At 52.3% G+C, this 19,004-nt stretch overlaps 1 protein-coding gene across 44 annotated transcripts in view; it reads right to left on the bottom strand.

Moving 5' to 3' along the window:
- Nucleotides 1-5,184: 5,184 nt before the first annotated feature.
- PILRB (paired immunoglobin like type 2 receptor beta) overlaps nucleotides 5,185-19,004 on the bottom strand; it is a 31,714-nt gene continuing 17,894 nt past the window's right edge. For 19 of the 44 annotated variants that reach the window (XM_063814837.1, XM_063814836.1, XM_063814842.1 and 16 more), the window contains 7 exons: nucleotides 16,201-16,334; nucleotides 15,550-15,645; nucleotides 14,667-14,812; nucleotides 13,954-14,343; nucleotides 13,496-13,696; nucleotides 9,970-10,032; nucleotides 5,185-5,929 (listed from right to left, as the gene is read on the bottom strand). In XM_063814837.1, coding sequence (XP_063670907.1) covers nucleotides 5,892-5,929; nucleotides 9,970-10,032; nucleotides 13,496-13,696; nucleotides 13,954-14,343; nucleotides 14,667-14,812; nucleotides 15,550-15,645; nucleotides 16,201-16,334 — 1,068 coding nt within the window. In that variant the 3' untranslated portion in view covers nucleotides 5,185-5,891. Of the gene's footprint in view, nucleotides 5,930-9,969; nucleotides 10,033-13,491; nucleotides 13,697-13,953; nucleotides 14,344-14,666; nucleotides 14,835-15,549; nucleotides 15,646-16,200; nucleotides 17,540-17,835; nucleotides 18,054-19,004 lie in introns of those variants that run through there. The other 25 variants (XM_063814853.1, XM_063814865.1, XM_063814867.1 and 22 more) reach the window with 19 other exon arrangements.

Genomic DNA, 19,004 nt, shown 5'->3' with positions numbered 1-19,004 from the left:
GCACCACGACCTTGCTCAAGGGGTGAGGGGGCTAATGGTCCCCTACACAGAGACTGGTCCTTCTGGAAGCCACCCCTTGACCCCTAAGACGTGATACTGGGTCTGCAGGCTCCCCTCTGACGTCCCGCCCTACACAGGAGGGGACAGGGCTCCGAGAAGCCCTGCCCCAGGCCACGTGACTTGCAGTAGTGGGTCCAGGACTGGAGCCCCCTCAACCCAGATGTCTGGGCCTGGCTGAAGGGTGGAATCTCTGGGCCTCAACTTCTGAGTGCAGGACAGGAGGCTGTCCCTTCATACAGCCCCTCAGGTCATTCCCTCCAAACACCTGAGCCCTTGGCTGATCCAGAAGCTTCCTTGGACACAGAAGAAAGTGAAGGCTCAGAGCAAGACCCACCCCACACACAGTCCTGGGCCCGTCTCTAACGGGGATCTGCCGGCCTTTGCCCGGGGGTGGTCACTGGAGCAGGGAGCTTTGGTGGTGCACAGGGCTCCCTCCGTAGGAGGCTCTGCCCACCCTCTCCAGGGTGAGGTGGCATCAGTTGAGGGGCCGTGGGGGAAGACAGGATTTCATCAGAGGAAGTGGCATCAGCCTTCTTGAGACAGAAGCAGGCAGGGACGGGCCTCCCTTCTCAGTCTCTTCCCTGGTCCTAGTAGGCTCCTCTGTGCTTCCCAGGGCCAGCCAGGTCGGCCCGCCCTCCCTCCCTTCACAGGCCTGAGGAAACAGGTTCCCCATGCTCAGGAAACCCCTCCGTCTGAGCCAGGCCCTAAACACCTCATTCTCTGCTTCACAACATTCTGAGGTGACACATTATCTGCATTCAACCCACAGAGAAACTGAGGGACGGGGGCTTTGGGCTGAACTGGTCACAGCTGGAAAGATGGGCTGCAGAGAGGACAAGGGACCCCCTGGCTGTCTGGGCAGGGCCTCGAGAGGGTGGCCCGCCCCACCTGAGGACCTGGCTGAAAGGTCACCTGCTTACCAGGCTGTCCAATGTGGGGGCCACATAGAACTTATAGCCAACAGCCTCTGGGTAGCTCTGGAGGGCACATGCTGCCCAACGCTGCCACGTGCAGTCTCCTTAGATGCAACATGCATGTTTATGTCACTTTCAGGCCCTGGATCCAGCTGAACCCCCATGGGAGATTCCTTCTGTTTCAGGATTTCTGCTCTGGGATGGTGTGAGGTCTCCTGGATTTGTTCATCCTCCCTCCCCCAACAGCAGTGACAGAACCTGGGCCTGAGCCAGGGGCTGTGGCTCTCTCACAGACAGGGCTTCTGAGAGGAGGAGGAGGGCCTGGAGGAGGGCATGATTCCAACGTGGGCAGAGCCTAAATGCAGCCCCTTAGTGCAGGTGCTCATGGGAGAGGTGTGGGAAGTCGTGTGTGGGGAGCAGGGGCAGGGAGGGGGTAAGTACCCTGCACCGCATTATGAGAACCACTGCTTGGATGTTCCCACGTTCCCCCAACAAGTATCCTACTGTCCTCACTGGCCACATCCATCCCTGCCCCAGCCCCTCACCTCTCCTTGGCACCCACCCTGTTCCTGCTTTCCTCTGATCCCAATCGACATCCCATAGGCTTTGTGGAGTTCACAAGCCAACTGTAACATTCTCACAGTAATTCAAAGGACCTAGAATAGCCAAAAGGCCTTTACAAATGAAGAATGAAGGTGGAAGATTTATAATACCTGACTTCAAGACTTGCTGTAAAGCTTCTGTAATCAGGCTGTACTGTCCTCAAGGTACTAGAGTGTCCACAGACTGGAGTGTAGGGACGCGATCACCATCACTCCTGGGCTGAAGCAATTTGCTGACCTCAGCCTCCCAAGTAGTGAAGACCACAGGCACACACCACCACACACGGCTAATTTTTTTTTTTTTTTTTGAGAGATGGGGTCTCACTATGTTGTCTAGGCTGGTCTCAAGTTCCTGGGCTTAAGCAATCCTCCTGCCTCGGCCTCCCTCAGTGCTGGGATGACAGGTGTGAGCCATCTCACCAAGCCCCACTGGATTGCTGATATTCTGGCATCTTGGACCTCCAAGACCAGAGAGAGGGACTGCCCCTGCCAGAGCCAGCCAGTCGTTAGAGCTAGCAAATGACCCCTCTGAGAGTGTCCCTTTTTTTTTTCTGAAACAGAGTCTCACTCTGCTGCCAGGCTGGAGTGCAGTGGCACGGTCTCGGCTCACTGCAACCTCCACCCCTGGGTTCAAGCGATTCTCCTGCCTCAGCCTCCCAAGTTGCTGGGATTACAAGTGCGTGCCACCATGCCCAACTAATTTTTGTATTTTTAATAGAGATGGGGTTTCACCACGTTGGCCAAGATGGTCTCCATCTCCTGACCTTGTGATCTGCCCACCTCGGCCTCCCAAAGTGCTGGGATTACAGGCTTCAGCCACGGCTCCTGGCTGAGTGTGCCTTTCATATGCAAACCAGCTAATCCAGGGCCCCAACACTGAACCAGCTCTTCTAGCTGCCTCTCACCCTTCAGAAGGCAGTATTTCTCTGCCTTCATCATCCTGGGCCAGACACCAAATAACAAATGACAGCCTCTAATCCCCAGAGCCTGCTAACGTTATTCTAACTAGCCAATCCTAAACCTGCATACCCTTCCTTGCCTTTTCCAGGGAAAGCATAACAAAGGGTCTCACCCCTGTGTTCCCCTGGCTTCCTCTACTCCCTGAGGGACCCTGGTGCTTTCCCAAGTGGCCCTGCATGGCTGTGTCTCTCGTTTCTGGGGATCTGTGAGGATACACTGCTTCCCTTATGACTCTCATTTCCATGGCCATACCTGATGGAAAGAAATGGCAGGTGCATTTTGTTTTATTATTATTATTATTATTATTATTTTGAGACGGAGTCTCACTCTGTCGCCCAGGCTGCAGTGCAGTGGCACCATCTCGGCTCACTGCAACCTCTGCCTCCCAGGTTCAAGCGATTCTCCTGCCTCAGCCTCCCGAGTAACTGGGACTACAGGTGCCCACCACTATGCTCATCTAATTTTTGTAGTTTTAGCAGAGATGGGGTTTCACCATGTTGGCCAGGCTGGTCTTGAACTCCTTACCTCAGGTGATCCACCTGTCTAGGCCTCCCAAAGTTGCTGAGATTACAGGCATGAACCACCGCGCCCTGCCAGCAGGTGCATTTTATTTATTTTTATTTTTTGAGACGGAGTCTCGCTCTGTCACCCAGGCTGGCGTGCAATGGTACAATCTCGGCTCACTGCAACTTCCACTTCCTGAGTTCAAGTGATTCTCCTGCCTCAGCCTCCTGAGTAGCTGGGATTACAGGCACATGCCACCATGCCCGCCCGGCTACTTTTTGTATTTTTAGTAGAGATGGAGCTTTGCTATGTTGTTCAGGCTGGTCTCGACCTCCTGACCTTGTGATCTGCCTGCCTCAGCCTCCCAAAGTGCTGGGATTACAGGCGTGAGACACTGTGCCTGGCCCAGCAGGCGCATTTTAAAAGAGCTTTTAACTCTCTGGACAATCCCAGGAGGTAGGCAGCATCTCTGTATGGTCCTCAATTTATACAGAAAGAAACGGAGGCCCCAAGGGTGGTTCTGAGCCTAGCCTGAGGTCACATGGCCCAGGAACGTCCACTGTGGCATCAGGTCTGAGCTTGGGGCCTGTGCGGCCAACCACTTCCCCATTCAGTGACATCAGCCAGCAGTCCTCTGGGCCTCTGTGACAACCACGCTTCCCTTTTCTGTGTTGTCTTCCTTCTGCACAGGGAGGTGCTTGAGGGCTGGGGCACTGGCTGGTGTAGCTTTGGGTCCTTGTCACCCAGTGCAGTGTGCCTGTCACCCAGGGCAGTTAGTGCTGACCAAATGCGTATGGAGAGGGTGGAGGCATCTTCAAGGGGTGGGGATCAGGCGACGATCATTTTCAGTAGAGATGGGGTTTCACCGTATTGGCCAGGTTTTTTGTTTTGTTTTGTCTTTTTTCTTTTTTTGAGACAGGCTCTCTCTCTGTCACCCAGGCTGGAGTACAGTGGTGCAATCACAACTCACTGCAGCCTCAGTTGCCACCTGAGGGCTCAATTGATTCTCCCACCTCAGCCTCAAAATGTGCTGGGATTACAGACATGACCACTGTGCCTGGCCCAATCATGCCTTTATAATGAAACCCACAAAAACCCAAAAGGGATGCAGAGGGCTTCTGGATAACTGAACTCATGGAGCTTCCTAGAGGGTGCAGTGCCTAGAGAAGACACGGAAGCTTTGCACCCCTTCCCCCAGGCCTCCCTCTGTGTAGCTCTTATATCTGGCTGTTCATAACTATCCTTTGTAATATCCTATATCTTTATTTTGAGACGAGGTCTTGCTATGTTGCCCAGGTTGGTCTCAAACTCCTGTGCTCAAGTGAACCTCCCCCCTCAACCTCCCGAAGCACAGAGATTACAGGCATGAGCCATGGCGCCAGGCCCTATAATATCCTTTATAAGGGGACACATGTAAGTAAAGGGCTTCCCTGAGTTCTAGGTACCATTCTAGAAAATTAATTGAACCCAAGGAGGGGATCATGGGAACCTCAATTTTTATAGCCCTGTGTCAGAAGCACAGGCACCACGTGAGCTTGCGACTGGCATCTGATGCCGGGGCATCCTTGTGGAACTGAGCCCTCAACCCGTGCGATCACAGGAAGCAGCCAATTTGCTGTAGTAGCCGTGGCCAACACACCGTCTCTGACAGTGTTCTTGCCCCTGCCCACTCCTTCTTAACGATTCCCTCTCAACCAGGCATGGTGGCTCACGCCTGTAATTGCAGCTATTTGGGAGACTGAGGCTGGAGGATTGCTTGAGCCCAGGAGTTTGAGACCAGCCTGGACAACTTGGTGAAACTCCAGTACCACTAAAAAATACAAACATTAGCTGAGTGTGGGGGTGCACGCCTGTAATCCCAACTACTTGGGAGGCTGAGGCATGAGAATGGCTTGAACCCAGGAGGCAGAGGTTGCAGTGAGCAGAGATTGCGCCACTGCACTCCAGCCTGGGTGATGAGAGTGAGGCTCTGTCTCAAAAAAAAAAAAAAAAAAAGATTTCCCTTCTTAAACTTGCTTCCAACTGCTTTAAATCTGTGAGTGCCATCTGTTTCTAGTGGGGAGGCTCCCTGCATCATGACTGGACTCAGGTACTGCAGAGCAGGAAGGGGCACTTGGCAGCCATGTGAGAGATGCACAGGGAAGTGTCAGCAGCATTTCACGCTATTTATTCCCCAAAACCTTCTGCCATAGGAGAAGACAGCCACCATACAGATTGGAAAATGTGGACGAGGAGAAAAGGGGTGTATGGTAAGCAAAATAAATTGTATTTTTCCATCCTTGGGGAGGATAAAGGAACTCTTAGCACTGCTATAATAAATAGCCCCCAAATGCCAGTGGTTTAATTCAGTGGAGTTCAGACCTCATTCCTATATCATTGCAGTGTGGATGCTCCTGGATGAAGGCTCTTGTAGGTAACTCTCCTCCAGTCGGTGATTCAGGGACCCAGCCTCCTTCTGCCTTGCGGCTTTGCCTTTTTAAAGGTCCTCAGGGTGCTCTCCATGTATCTTGCCAATGGGGAACCAGTGTGGAGGACTCACAAGCGGGTCTCACATCACGTCCTCCGGGGCTAATACACATCCCTTCTCCCCACACTCTGTTGGTCAGAAGTCACTGCTTGGCGCCCTGCTATCTGCAGGAGGGGAAGTGTTTTTAGATGCAGGGCCAGGATTATTACAGTGAGGCAGGCGAGGCAGTTGCTTCAGAGATCAGATTTAAGTGGGTGGTGGCAAAAACTCAGGAGAATTTGTGGCAGGCTGGGCTTGTGGGGTTCTTAGCAGCACAGTCCCTGATTTCCAAACCCGTCCCCTGCCCGCACCTGTACTCCCCACTCCCTTGGGGAGGCCCAGCACTCAGCTGGCTGGGGTTGTGGCTTTAGTCCGCTGCTGACCTGTAGGGGGACCAACAGTGAGTCAGGGTGGCATCCAGGTGATAGCAGTCTCCATCCCACCTTCTCTGCTGCGCCCTAGGCTGAGGCCCTCCTTAGAGGGACAAGAGCAGCAGAGCAGCTCTGCCCAAACCCATCAGGAAGGGCCTGGGACTCAGCTGGCACCCTGAGGCTCCCCCCCGACCTGTTCTCCCTGTTGTCCACCACGTCATCTCCTGAAACCGCCCCCCCAAAACCTTGATACCCTCTGTTGGCTTCCTTCGCTCTTGAGCTCTCTGCTCAGCCCCAACCTGGCTCCCTCTACTGCTGAGCCCTCGCCCACCCATCTCTTCCTTCCCTTCCCTTCCCTTGACATAGGCACCCCCACCTCTCCCTCCAGGTCCTCAGGGAGACCGCGCCTGTGGTTTCCTTCTGGGTGGCGGCTGTGTCTGCCCTCCAGCCTTGGGAGCCTCATGCTTGGGACTCATGTTTGTGGCTGTTCAAGTTCTGTTGCCACCTCTAGGCCTCCCCTCCCCTCTGGCTGGTCTCACCCTGAATCCTCTGCTGCCTCTCCCACTGTGCCCTGCCCCTCTTGTCCCCCTGGCATCCTTGCAGTGTTTCCCAAGCACTGGGCTCCTGGTCCACAGACATCCCCTCCACCATCCAGCCTCCTCCTGGGAGGGCTCCACGTCCACAGAGACACCCTCTGAACCCAGGCCTCACAGCACCCCTCAACTCCAGGGACCTCCCCTTCCACTTCCACAGGTTTTTTGTTTTTTAATGTTGGGACTGGGAACTCTGAAATATTAATTGCTAGTATCATTTTCATGTTGCAACTTTCACTCCTTCCAGCATAACACCTAAGGTGGGTGCGGTGGCTCACGCGGTGATAATCCCAGGATTGGGAGGCCAAGGTGGGCAGATCACCTGAGGTCAGGAGTTCGAGATCAGCCTGAACAATATGGTGAAAACCTGTCTCTACTAAAATTACAAAAATTAGCCGGGCGTGGTGGCATGTGCCTGTACTCCCAGCTACTCAGGAGGCTGATGCAGAAGAATTGCTTGACCCTGGGAGGTGGAGGTTGTAGTGAGCCAAGATCGCACCACTGCACTCCAGCCTGGGTGACAAAGCAAGACTCTGTCTAAAAAAAAAAAAAAAAACCACCTAGAATTTACCATCCTAACCATTGCTTAGTGTACAGTTTGGCAGTGTTAAGTGTATTCACATGGTTGTGAGACAGATCTCCAGAACATTTTCATCTTGAGAAACTGAAACCCAAAAGTTCTCTTTCTTTTTTTTGAGACAGAGTCTTGCTGTGTCACCCAGGCTGCTATGCAGTGACGTGATCTCAGCTCACTGCAACCTCCATCTCCTGGGTTCCAGTGATTCTCCTGCCTTAGGTTCCCGAGCAGATGGGATTACAGGTGCCCCCACCACACCCAGCTTATTTTTTGTATTTTTAGTAGAGACAGGGTTTCGCCATGTTGGCCAGGCTGGGCTCGAACTCCAGGCCTCAAGTGATCCACCTACCTCAGCCTTCCAAGGCATGTTCCTCACAGGCATTGAGCCACCACACTGGGCCAGTAAAACTGAAATTCTATGTTCTTTAAATATTAACTCTCCATTCCCATCTCCTCTGTGCCCCTGACAACCACCTTTCTGCTTCCTGTTTCTAGGAATCTGGCTACTCTAGATACCATGTAAGTGGAATCAGACAGTATTTATCTTTTTGTGACTAGCTTATTTCACTTAGCATAATGTCCTCAAGGCTCATTTATACTACAGCATGTGTAAGAATTTCCTTCCTTTTAAAGGTTGAGGCCAAGCATAGTGGCTCACGCCTATAATCCTAGCACTTTGGAAGGCCGAGGCGGGTGGATCCCCTGAGGTCAGGAGTTCGAGACCAGCCTGGCCAACATGGTGAAACCCCGTCTCTACTAAAAATGCAAGAAGTAGCTGGGTGTGGTGGCACACACCTGTGATCCCAGCTACTCGAGAGGCTGAGCCAAGAGAATCGCTTGAACCCAGGAGGCGGAGGTTGCAGTGAACTGAGATTGCACTGCTGCACTCCAGCCTGGGTGACAAAGCAGGACTTTGTCTCAAAATAACTAACTAAATAAAAAAGATTCAATAATATTATTTTTTTCAGAACTTTTTTTTTTAATAGACAGGATCTTATACTGTCACCCAGGATGGAGTGCAGTGGCACAATCATAGTTCACTACACCCTCAACCTCCTGGGCTCAGGTCATTCTCCCAACCTCAGCTTCCCGAGTAGCTTGGACTACAGACACCGTATTTTGTTTGATGGACATTTCAGTTGATTCTACGTTTGGGGTATTTTGAGTAATGCTACTACAAACATCGGTGTGCAAACACCTCTTCCTGACCCTGCTTTCAATTGGTTGGCTATATGCCCAGAAGTGAGATTGTTGGATCATATGGTAGTTCTACTTTTAATATTGTGGAGGCTAAGGCAACTCCATCTTGGAAGCTAATCTGCCATGGCAGCTTCTGATTAACCCCAGTTCTGGGAAGGCCTCTAAGATTTCCAGTTGATCTATCGTTCCTTGTGTAAGAGCAGGTACGTATCATAAATCCTGCCCTGGAGTCAAACAACCTTGATGTGATCATACTTCACCTGTGGAATACAAACCATCCTTCCCCTGTGGAATAAAAACCATGGGTCTGGGGATGATGGTGCAAGGACCCACCATCTTATCTCATCACCCTATGTTTTCTCCTGTATTTTCTTCTAGACACTGGACAGTTTTGGGTCTTACATTGAAGTCTTTAATCCATTTTGAGTTAATTTTTTGGCAGAGATGCACCTTTATGTTTTGCATGTGAGTACCCAGCTTTCTCAACACCATTTGTTGAAGAAACTATTCTTCGTCGAGTGGTCATCTTGGCACCCTTGTTGAGGATCATTTGACTATCTATGTGAGGGTTTATTTGTGGGCTCTGTATTCTATTCCACTGGTCTATTTATGTCTTTTTTTTTTTTTTTTTTGAGATGGAGTTTCACTCTTGTTGCCCAGGCTGGAATGCAATGGCGTGATCTTGGCTGACTGCAACCTCTGCCTCCCGGGTTCAAGTGATTCTCCTGCCTCAGCCTCCCGATTAGCTGGGATTACAGGCATGCGCCACCACGCCTGGCTAATTTTGTATTTTTAGTAGAGATGGGGTTTCTCCATGTTGGTCAGGCTGGTCTCGAACTCCCAATCTCAGGTGATCCGCCCAGCTCAGCCTCCCAAAGCGCTGGAATTACAGGCATGAGCCACTGCACCTGGCCTATTTATGTCTTTATTTCAGTACCACATCGTTTTGATTACCATAGTTTTTAATACATTTTGAAATCAGGGAATGCGTGTCCTCTAACTCTGTTCACCTTTCTAAAGATTATTTTGGTTTGTGGTAGTGCTTTCAGATTCCATTTGAATTTCAGGATGAATTTTTTGTTTGAGCAAAAACAATGCCATTGGGGTTTTCATAGGATTTGCATTGGATCTGGAGATTGTTGTTGGTGGCATGGACACCTTGACAATATTAATCCTTCCACTCCACGAACAAGAATGTCATCCACCTATTTGTGTCTTCTTTCATTTGTTCAGCAATGTTTTGTAGTTTCAGTGTACAAGTCTTTCACCTCCCTGGTTAGGTTTATTCCTAAAGATCTTACTTTATTTTTTGACATTATTGTAAATGGAATTGTTTTCTTAATTTTCTTTTCAGATTGTTTATGTTTAGCGCACAGAAATGCAATACATTTTTGCTTGCATGTTAAATTGGTTTCCTGGAACTTTGCTGAATTCATTCATTCAACAGGTAATTTTGTGCAATACTTAGTATTTTCTACGTACGAGATCTTGTCACCTGCAAACAGAGATCATTTTGCTTGTTCCTTTTCAAATTAGATGCCTTTTTATCCCTTGCCTAATTGCCTAATTGCTCTGGCTAGGACTTCAAATCTTTTTTTTTTTTTTTTTTTTAAAGTAGAGATGGGGTTTTGCCATGTTGGCCAGGGTGGTCTCAAACTCATAGCCTCATGTAATCCACCTACCTCGACTTCCAAAAGTGCTGGGATTACAGGTGTGAGCCACTGTGACCGGCCTGACTTCAAATCCTGTGTTGAACAGAAGTAGTGAGATCGGGCATCCTTCTCTTATTCCTGATCTTGGAGGCAAAGATTTCAGTCTTTCACCTAAAATGACTGACTTTCAGCCATGGGCCTTGCATGACTGGCCTTTATTTTGTTGCAGTACATTCCTTCTTTTCCTGGTTTTGGAGTGTTTTACCAGGAAAGGGTGTTCAGGCTGGGCACCGTGGCTCAGCCTGCAATCCCAGCACTTTGGGAGGCCAAGGTGGGCGGATCACTTGAGGTCGGGAGTTCGAGACCAGCCTGGCCAATATAGTAAAACTACGTTTCTTCCAAAAATACAAAAATTAGCCGGGCATAGTGGTGCACACCTGTAATCCTAGCTCCTTGAAAGGATGAGGCAGAAGAATCGCTTGAACCCGGGAGGCAGAAGTTGCAGTGAGCCAAGATGGCACCACTGCACTCCAGGCTGGGCAACAGAGCGAGGCTCCATCTCAAAAAAAAAAAGGAAAGGTGTTCAATCTTGTCCAATGTTTTTTCTGTATCAGTTGAGATGATCATGTGGGTTTTGTCCTTCATTCTGCTAATGGGGTGCACTACATTAATTTTCCTGTTTTGGGTGATACATGCATTCCAGGGCTATCTCCAACTTGGTCATGGTGTACAGTCCTTTTAACATGCTGTGAAAGTTGGTTTGCTAGAATTTTGTTGAAGATTTTCCCATCAATATTCACCAGGCTTTTCATCTGTATTTTGTGTATTGTTTTTCTTGCAGGGTCTTTATCTGGCTTTTAGGTCATGGTGTTGCTGACCTCACAGAATGAACCTGGAAGTGTTCCCTCTGTCTTTGGTCATTATCCCACCCTACCTCTTGTTGAACCTCACTGACTTTTGATCCTTTGTAATCTACTATTTTGCAGATTCTCCAAGCTTCCTGCTGACCCCCCTGCTCTCCATTCCTGCTCTCTCAGTAGTTCCTTGACCTTCTGTGATCTCCTGATCTGATTTTCTGCTAGAATCACAGGTGTGAGCCACCACACCCGGCAAAAATTTTTTTATATAGTTAAATTTATCAGTATTTTAATATATGGCTCCTGGGTTTGGTGGTCATACTGACTGTCTCCACTCTATGGTTATAAAATAATCTCACGTGCTTCCATGAGGAAGTTGAGGCACACAACCTTTGTACCCACGAGCCTGTTTCCCTGGCGAGGGTGTGAGGCCAGGATCTGACTGCAGGCAGCCCCGACTCCATGTTCCTCCCCTCTGTGCTTTCATAGCTGATAGGGCGAATCTCCTTTCACTAAAGACTTTCTTTTTTACTTTTTATAGATGGAGTCTCGCTCTGTCAGCCAGGCTGGAGTGCAGTGTCACCATCTCGGCTCACTGCAGCCTCCACCTCCTGGGTTCAAGCAATTCTCCTGCCTCAGCTTCCTGAGTAGCTTGGACTACAGGTGTCGGCCACCATGCCTGGCTAATTTTTTGTGTTTTTAATTGAGATGGGGTTTCACCATTTTGGCCAGGCTGGTCTTGAACGCCTGACCTCAGGTGATCCAGCTGCCTTGGCCTCCCAAGGTGCTGGGATTATAGGCATTAGCCACCGTGCCTGGCCTGAAGACTTTCTTGATGGTAACTTACTATCAGGTTTGGAGGATATTGAGGTAGAACTCATTGCTGCCTGGAGCCTTGTCCTCTCTTTTGAACTGGAAATGTGTACATCCAAGTTTCCAATGGACAACTCTGCTGAGATGCCACACATGGATCTCCCGTATAACAGATTCCAAACTGGCCGGGTGCGGTGGCTCAAGCCTGTAATCCCAGCACTTTGGAAGGCCGAGGCAGGCGGATCACGAGGTCAGGAGACCGAGACCATCCTGGCTAACAGAGTGAAACCCCGTCTCTACTAAAACTACAAAAAATTAGCCAGGTGTGGTGGCGGGCGCCTGTAGTCCCAGCTACTCAGGAGGCTGAGGCAGGAGAATGGCTTGAACCCAGGAGGGGGAGCTTGCAGTGAGCCGAGATTGTGCCACTGCACTACAGCCTGGGCGACAGAACAAAACTCTGTCTCAAAAACAAAAAACAAAACAAAACAAAAAAACAAATTCCAAACTAAACGAGGCATCGCTCCCCTCCAAACATAGTCTCCTCCTCTATCGTCTACTGTAGTTGGTGGTTTCATCATAGCCCCATGCACCCAAGTGGAAATGGGTGCTTCTTCCTGCTCCCTTGCCCCTACATCAATCTAACAATCTCATTGGTTTTTATTACTTAATCTTTTCTAGGATCTGGCCCTTTCCCTCTCTCCACCTCACTCCTGCACTGCACTGACCCAGCCTGGCCCACCTCTGGCCGCTCCTCCACAGACTGAGGTCTCTCATGGGGACCTGAGGTCACCCTTTGCTGCCTCATGCTGCCTCTGGGATCAGAGGCTCTTGGATGTGATTTCCAAGGTCATCTCCTCTTCTCTCCTCTCCTGCCTCCTTCACCAGCACCAAGCTTCCTACAGCTCCTGGAATGGTTTCCTCCACCCACAAGGAAAGTGAGTGACCTCTACACAATCCTCACCTCTTGCCAGGCTAATTCTTTTTTTTTTTGAGACGTCTGCAGATGCCACCTCCTGTGGGAAGTCCTCCCTGATTACCTCTCTCTCCTCCCACCCTTGTTTAGCGATACCATAGTTCTCTCTCAATGAAGCAATTAGTCCTTGAGGCAACTGACAACTCCACACCCCCAGTTCCCTGAGAGCAGAGCCTATGCTTTATATACTTTGCTTCTCCAGTTTCAAGCCAGGCCGTGGCAGGCGGGCAGTCAGCCAGTGCCTGCTGAGCTCAGCCCAATTCTGGTCCCTTCTCCTCTCTCTGTCCTTTTCCCAGGGCAGACCCTCCCCTCCCCAGGAACCTTCAGGGGAGCGTGGATGATTGATGACTGAGAGAGAAGTTGGGGGGATCCAGCTGTGTGGAGAGGGCTGGGGGCTCTCTTTTTTTTTTTTTTTTTTTTTTTTTTTGAGACAGAGTCTTGTTCTGTCACCAGGCTGGAGTGCAGTGGCACGACCTTGACTCACTGCAACCTCTGCCTCCCGGGTTCAAGCGATTCTCCTGCCTCAGCCTCCTGAGTAGCTGGGACTATAAGCGTGTGCCACCATGCCCAGCTAATTTTTATATTTTTAGTAGACATGGGGTGTCACCATGTTGGCCAGGATGGTCTTGATCTCTTGGCCTTGTGATCCACCTGCCTTGGGCTCCCAAAGTGCTGGGATTACAGGCATGAGCCACCGCGCCCAGGCTGGGGGTTCTCACACGTGACCCTGCACCACCCCACTGCAGGAGGCCCCCAAGATGCGGACGCCCCAGCACAGGCCACAGAGTCGGCCTTGGTGGGCTTGAGGGGAGCCAGCAGGGTCTGCATATTTCTGAAGTCCCTTAGCTGCAGGTGGGCTCAGAGAAACCCCCAGCTGGGAAGCTTGAGGAGACAATGCGTTCTGGGCACTTACCTTTCCTTCTCCTCCACCACAGGAGAAGGAGGCACAGCAGTCCCAAAATGACAGTTTTGAGCACAGCGACAGCCAATGCAACCCTGATAGCAGTGTCCAGACTTAGGTGCCATGATTCTGAGTGCCCTTTGCTTTCTGTGACCCTGAGGCCGGCTGTGGTGGTTGTGCTGCTGGGCCTCCAGGTGGTGGTGGTTGTGACAGCTGGAAGAGATGAGGAATGAGCAGACCCTCTTCTGGGGATGTGGGGCATCTGGATGAAAGGCATGGTGTGCTGCTTTCTAGATTGGGGACATTCAGGATGAGCAAGCTGCTCTCAGAAGCCCAGACATGGAAGGGGTAGCAAGGTGAAATGCTAACAGCTCTCAATCCAGACCACTGGGTTTAAATGTGAAGACATCAGTGGTCACCAAAACCCTCACTGCGGTGGGCAAGGCAGGTGTCAGGGCAGCTGGACTCACCCTGGGTGATGGTGAGTTTGGTCCCCTTGATGGACTGCAACTGCTGCCTCCCTGATCTCCGGGTGTCCAGCTCGACTCGGCAGAAATACACAGACTGGTCCTCCTTCCGCAGGTTTGAGATCCTGAGGAAGCCGCTCTTCTGACCCTCTGTCCAGTTCAGAAAGAGCCAGTTCACATAATCCTTGTGAATGGAAGGCGGCCTTGTGCTGTAGAAGGACTGCCCGTGGAAGTGGCCCCGTCTCCAGGATATTCTCACGTCGGGAGCTGTGGCTAACTCCCAGGGGTAATAGAAGGAGAAGGGGATTTCCACAGAGCCACCCATGGAGGCTGAGAGGTGTTTTGGTTGAGTGACCCCATAAAGGTAGCTTGGACCAGATCCTGTGGAGCCACCTAGAGGAGGGAGGGAGTGAGTGGGGGAGAGACCTTGAAACCACCTCAGGACACAAAGAGGGTGACTCCAGACCCTCCCGCACCTTCACCCACAGGCAGTCGTGTGACAGGTGGCTGGACTGACCTCTGGCCTGGGTCTCCCACTCTTCAGGCATGGGGGAGGGTGGAGGGGGAGGAGATGGCGGCACCCACCCCTATGGGACCTGCCCTTGTTTGCTGGAGGTGGGAGCCTGGCCCCTGCCCCAGATGTTCTGCCTCTGTCTTGGGTTGGCCCCTCCTGTGGTTTGGGCAGAGACCATACCTGGGCGGTCCTGGGTACTCACCAGGCTGCAGAAATGCTGGCGGCAGCAGCAGGAGCAGCAGGGGCAGCAGCAGGGGCAGCAGGGGCAGCAGCAGGGGCCGACCCATGGCCTTGTTCTTCTCCAGGGGACGGGGAGACCAGCAGAGCTGTCCAGGCAGGAGAGGGGCCCTGTGGAGGGGCTGCCTGAGGGCTGAGGTGAGTGGGGAGAGCCAGGGTGAGGCTCCCCAGAGGGCTGTGGGGGCCGGGGACCTTCCCCAAACCAGTGCACCTCCAGGGTGACCAGCACTTCCTTTATCCATCTGGCTTCTTATTGCAAAAGGGCCTTAGGTGCCTTTTTATCCCTTGCCTAATTGCTCCGGCCAGGACTTCAAATCCTTTTTTTTTTTTTTTTTTTTTTTTTTTTTTTTTTAGTAGAGATGGGGTTTTGCCATGTTGGCCAGGGTGGTCTCACACTCATAGGCTCAAGTAATCTGCCCGCCTCAGCCTCCAAAAGTGCTGGGATTACAGGCGTGAGCCACTGTGCCCGGCCTGACTTCAAATCCTGTGTTGAATAGAAGTAGTGAGAGCGGGCATCCTTCTCTTGTTCCTGATCTTGGAGGCAAAGATTTCAGTCTTTCACCTAAAATGACTGAAAGACTTTCAGCCATGGGCCTTGCATGACTGGCCTTTATTTTGTTGCAGTACATTCCTTCTCTTCCTGGTTTGTGGAGTGTTTTACCAGGAAAGGGTGTTCAGGCTGGGCACGGTGGCTCAAGTCACACAAAAGTGTCAAGTCACACAAAAGTGTCAAGTCAGGGGCCTAAGGGCCCCAGTGCCCGTCTTCCTGCTGAGGGGCTGGGACTCATCTTGGCTGGCTGGGCCCCTCCCACCTGGATCCCTGCAGACCCCACTGCACTCAGCCTCACTTCTCATCCCTTTCTCTGTCCAAGGCCAGCGCAGGCTCTTTCAGGGAGAGGAAAGGCGGGCCTGAGTCTGTGCTCTGCTGCACCCCAGATTCAGTCCTTAGAGAGGAGAAGGAGGAAGCCAGTGGAGGTCACAGGCGCTCAGCCCCCAGCCCAAGCACCAGAGCCCCCAGCTTGTCCTCTGTCCCTCTCCCTCCCTGGCAGGGGCTCCCATGCAGTCCCCAGGCACCACCACAGCCCAGCTGGCCTCTTCCCACCCCAGGCCTGCTCCCTTGGTGCAGGGACCACAGTCTTGCTCAAGGGGTGAGGGGGCTGACGGTCCCCTACACAGAGACTGGTCCCTCTCGAGGCCACCCCTTGACCCCCAGACATGAGACTGGATCTGCAGGGTCCCCTCTGACCTCCCTGCCCTACACAGGAGGGGACAGAGCTCGGAGAAGCCCTGTCCCAGGCCACATGACTTGCAGGGCAGTTCCAGGACTGGAGCCCCCTCTACCTGGATCTCTGGGCCTCAACTTCTGAGTTGCAGGAACTCAGGCATAGGGGAGCCCCAGGAGGTTGTTCCCTCATACAGCCCCTCAGGTCATTCCCTCCACACACCTGAGCCTATGGCTGAACCAGAAGGTTCCTTGGTGCCAGGGCAGCTGGACTTACCCTGGGTGATGGTGAGGTGGGTCCCCTTGATGGACTGCCACGACAGCCTCCCTGATCTGTATGTCCAGCTGGACTTGGCAGAAGTACACAGACTGGTCCTCCTTCCACAGGTTCGAGATCCTGAGGAAGCCTCCCTGAGGAAGTGAAGGCTCAGAGCAACAGTGGGCACCCTGCACAAAGTCCTGGGCCCGTCTCTAACAGGGGATCTGCTGGTCTTTGCCCAGGGGTGGTCACTGGAGCTTTGGTGACCCACAGGGCTCCCTCCATAGGAGGCTCTGCCCATCCTCTCCAGGGTAAGGTGGCATCAGCTGAGGGGCCGTGGGGACAGGAAGGCACGATTTCACCAGAGAAAGTGATATCAATCTTCTTGAGACAGAAGCAGGCAGGGACAGGCCTCCCTTCTCTTGTCAGTCTCTTCCCTGGTCCCAGTAGGCTCCTCTGTGCTTCCCAGGGCCAGTCAGGCCGATCCGCCCTCCTTCCCTTCACAGGTCTGAGGAAACAGGCTCCCCATGCTCAGGAAACCCCTCCGTCTGAGCCAGGCCCTACACACCTCATTCTCCTCGTTCAACCCACAGGGAAACTGAGGCACCGGGGCTTTGGACTGAACTGGTCCCACCTGCAAAGGTGGGCTGAAGAGAGGACAAGGGACCCCCTGGCTGTTTGGGCAAGGCCTCAAGAGGGTGGCCCACCCTGCCTGAGGACTTTTTTTTTTTTTTGAGATGGATTCTCGCTGTGTTGCCCAGGCTGGAGTGCAATGGTGTGATCTTGGCTCACGGTAACCTCTGCTTCCTGGGTTCAAGTAATTCTCCTGCCTCAGCCTTCCAAGTAGCTGAGAATTACAGGTGTGTGCCACCACGCCCAGCTAATTTTTGTATTTTTAGTAGAGACAGGGTTTCACCATGTTGGCCAGGCTGGTCTCAAACTCCTGGCCTCAAGTGATCTGCCCACCTCAGCCTCCCAAAGTGCTGGGATTATAGGCATGGGATACAACACCCAGCCACTGAGGACTGACTCTTCGTTCCATTCCTGCCTTGCCCGTGGCCCATGGGACCCAGCTAGAAGGTCACCTGCTTACCAGGCTGCCCGAGGAGGGGGCCACATAGAACTTTTAGCCAACAGCCTCTGGGTAGCTCTGGAGGGTACATACTCCCCAGGGGCCTCAGGCCCGGTACCGCCACGTGCATTCTCCTTAGATGCAAGGTGCATGTTTATGTCACTTTCCGGGCTCTGGACCCAGCTGAACCCCCATGGGAGATTCCTTTTGTGTCAGGATTTCTGCTCTGGAATGGTGTGAGGCCTCCCGGGTGGTTCATCCTCCCTCCCCCAACAGCAGTGACAGGGCCTGGGGCTAAGCCTGGGGCTGTGGCTCTCTCTCAGAGGTGGGTTTTGGGAGGCACCGGCCCTGGAGGAGGGCATGATTCCAACATGGGCAGAGTCTAAATCCAGCCCGTTAGCCCAGCAGGTGGCCATGGGAGAGGCATGGGATGCAGTGTTCAGCAGAGGCAGGGAGGGGGCCAGGACCCTGCCCATTTTGAGAACCGCTGCTTGTATGTCCCCACCTTCCCCCAACAACTATCCTCCTTTCCTCACCAGCCACGTCTATCCCTGCCCCAGCCCCTTGCCCCTCCTTGGCACCCACCCTGTTCTTGCTTTCCCCTTGAGATCAGGAATGAGGCACAGATGTCTGCTCTCACTGCCTCCCTTCATGGTACTGGAGTCCTAGCCAGCGCCCTATGCCTGAAGGGAAATACAAGTGCTCTGTGTCTTCTTCAATTCTGTATTAATCTATTTGGCCTCCACCCATCACAGGGCCCATATTATCTATATTTCCTGCATTCTTGGCCTCTTTTTAGTGGGGGACATGGTCTCGCTCTGCCTGTAGGTGGGACTATAGGCACGCACCACAGTTCTCCCCTAATTTTCTTTTTTGCAGAGACGTGGTGTCACTGTTACCCAGGCTGGCCTCAATCTCCCAGGCTCAAGGCATCCTCCCAGTGTGCTGGGATTACACATATGAGCCACAGGGCTGAGCCCCTTGTACATTGCCAATGCTCTGGCATCTGGTGCCTCACTGACTAGGGAGAGACTCCCCCTCCCAGGGGTAGCTGACTGTAAAATTTTTACATCAACTTATTAAATCAGCTGGTGAATTTTGACCCAGAGCCATGCTGAAATTTTGATTAAGAAGCTCCTATTCAGGCGGGGCACAGTGGCTCAAGTCTGTAATCTCAGCACTTTGGGAGGCCAAGGTGGGTGGATCATCTGAGGTCAGTTGAGTTTGAGACCAGCCCAGCCAACATGGTGAAACCCCCTGTCTCTACTGAAAAAAAAAAAAAAAATACAAAAATTAGCGGACACGACGGTGCACATCCGTAGTCCCAGCTACTCAGGAGGCTGACGCAGGAGAATCACTAGAACCCGGGAGGTGGAGGTTGAAGTAAGCCAAGATCGTGCCAATGCACTCCAGCCTGGGTGACAGAGTGAGGCTCTGAAATCCAACCAGATTTCAGGCGAGTCCTCCTACTTTCCAGCCCTTCCTGATGCCAGCTGTGGAAGGAGGGCATCAGGACCCCAGCCCAGGCCACAGCAGGGAGCCTGGCAGAGGGACGCCAGGTCAAATCACAGGGACTTTTCTCAGGCTGAAGCCCCAGGAACCCTTGCTGCTGTCCTAGGACATGGTGGGACTGCAGCAGGGACCATCCCGCTGGGATCCCCCAATCCTGTCTAGGAAGCCACAGGTGTCCCTCAGGAAGCTCCCCCAACCCCCTGCCACCCCAAGAAGCCAGGACAGATCTCTAAGACTG

Source organism: Pan troglodytes, chromosome 6 (assembly GCF_028858775.2).
Source record: "Pan troglodytes isolate AG18354 chromosome 6, NHGRI_mPanTro3-v2.0_pri, whole genome shotgun sequence".
NCBI classification, from domain to species: domain Eukaryota; kingdom Metazoa; phylum Chordata; class Mammalia; order Primates; family Hominidae; genus Pan; species Pan troglodytes.
The sequence above is the reverse complement of the archived record's forward strand: the minus strand, read 5'-3'. Positions and strand labels throughout refer to the sequence as shown.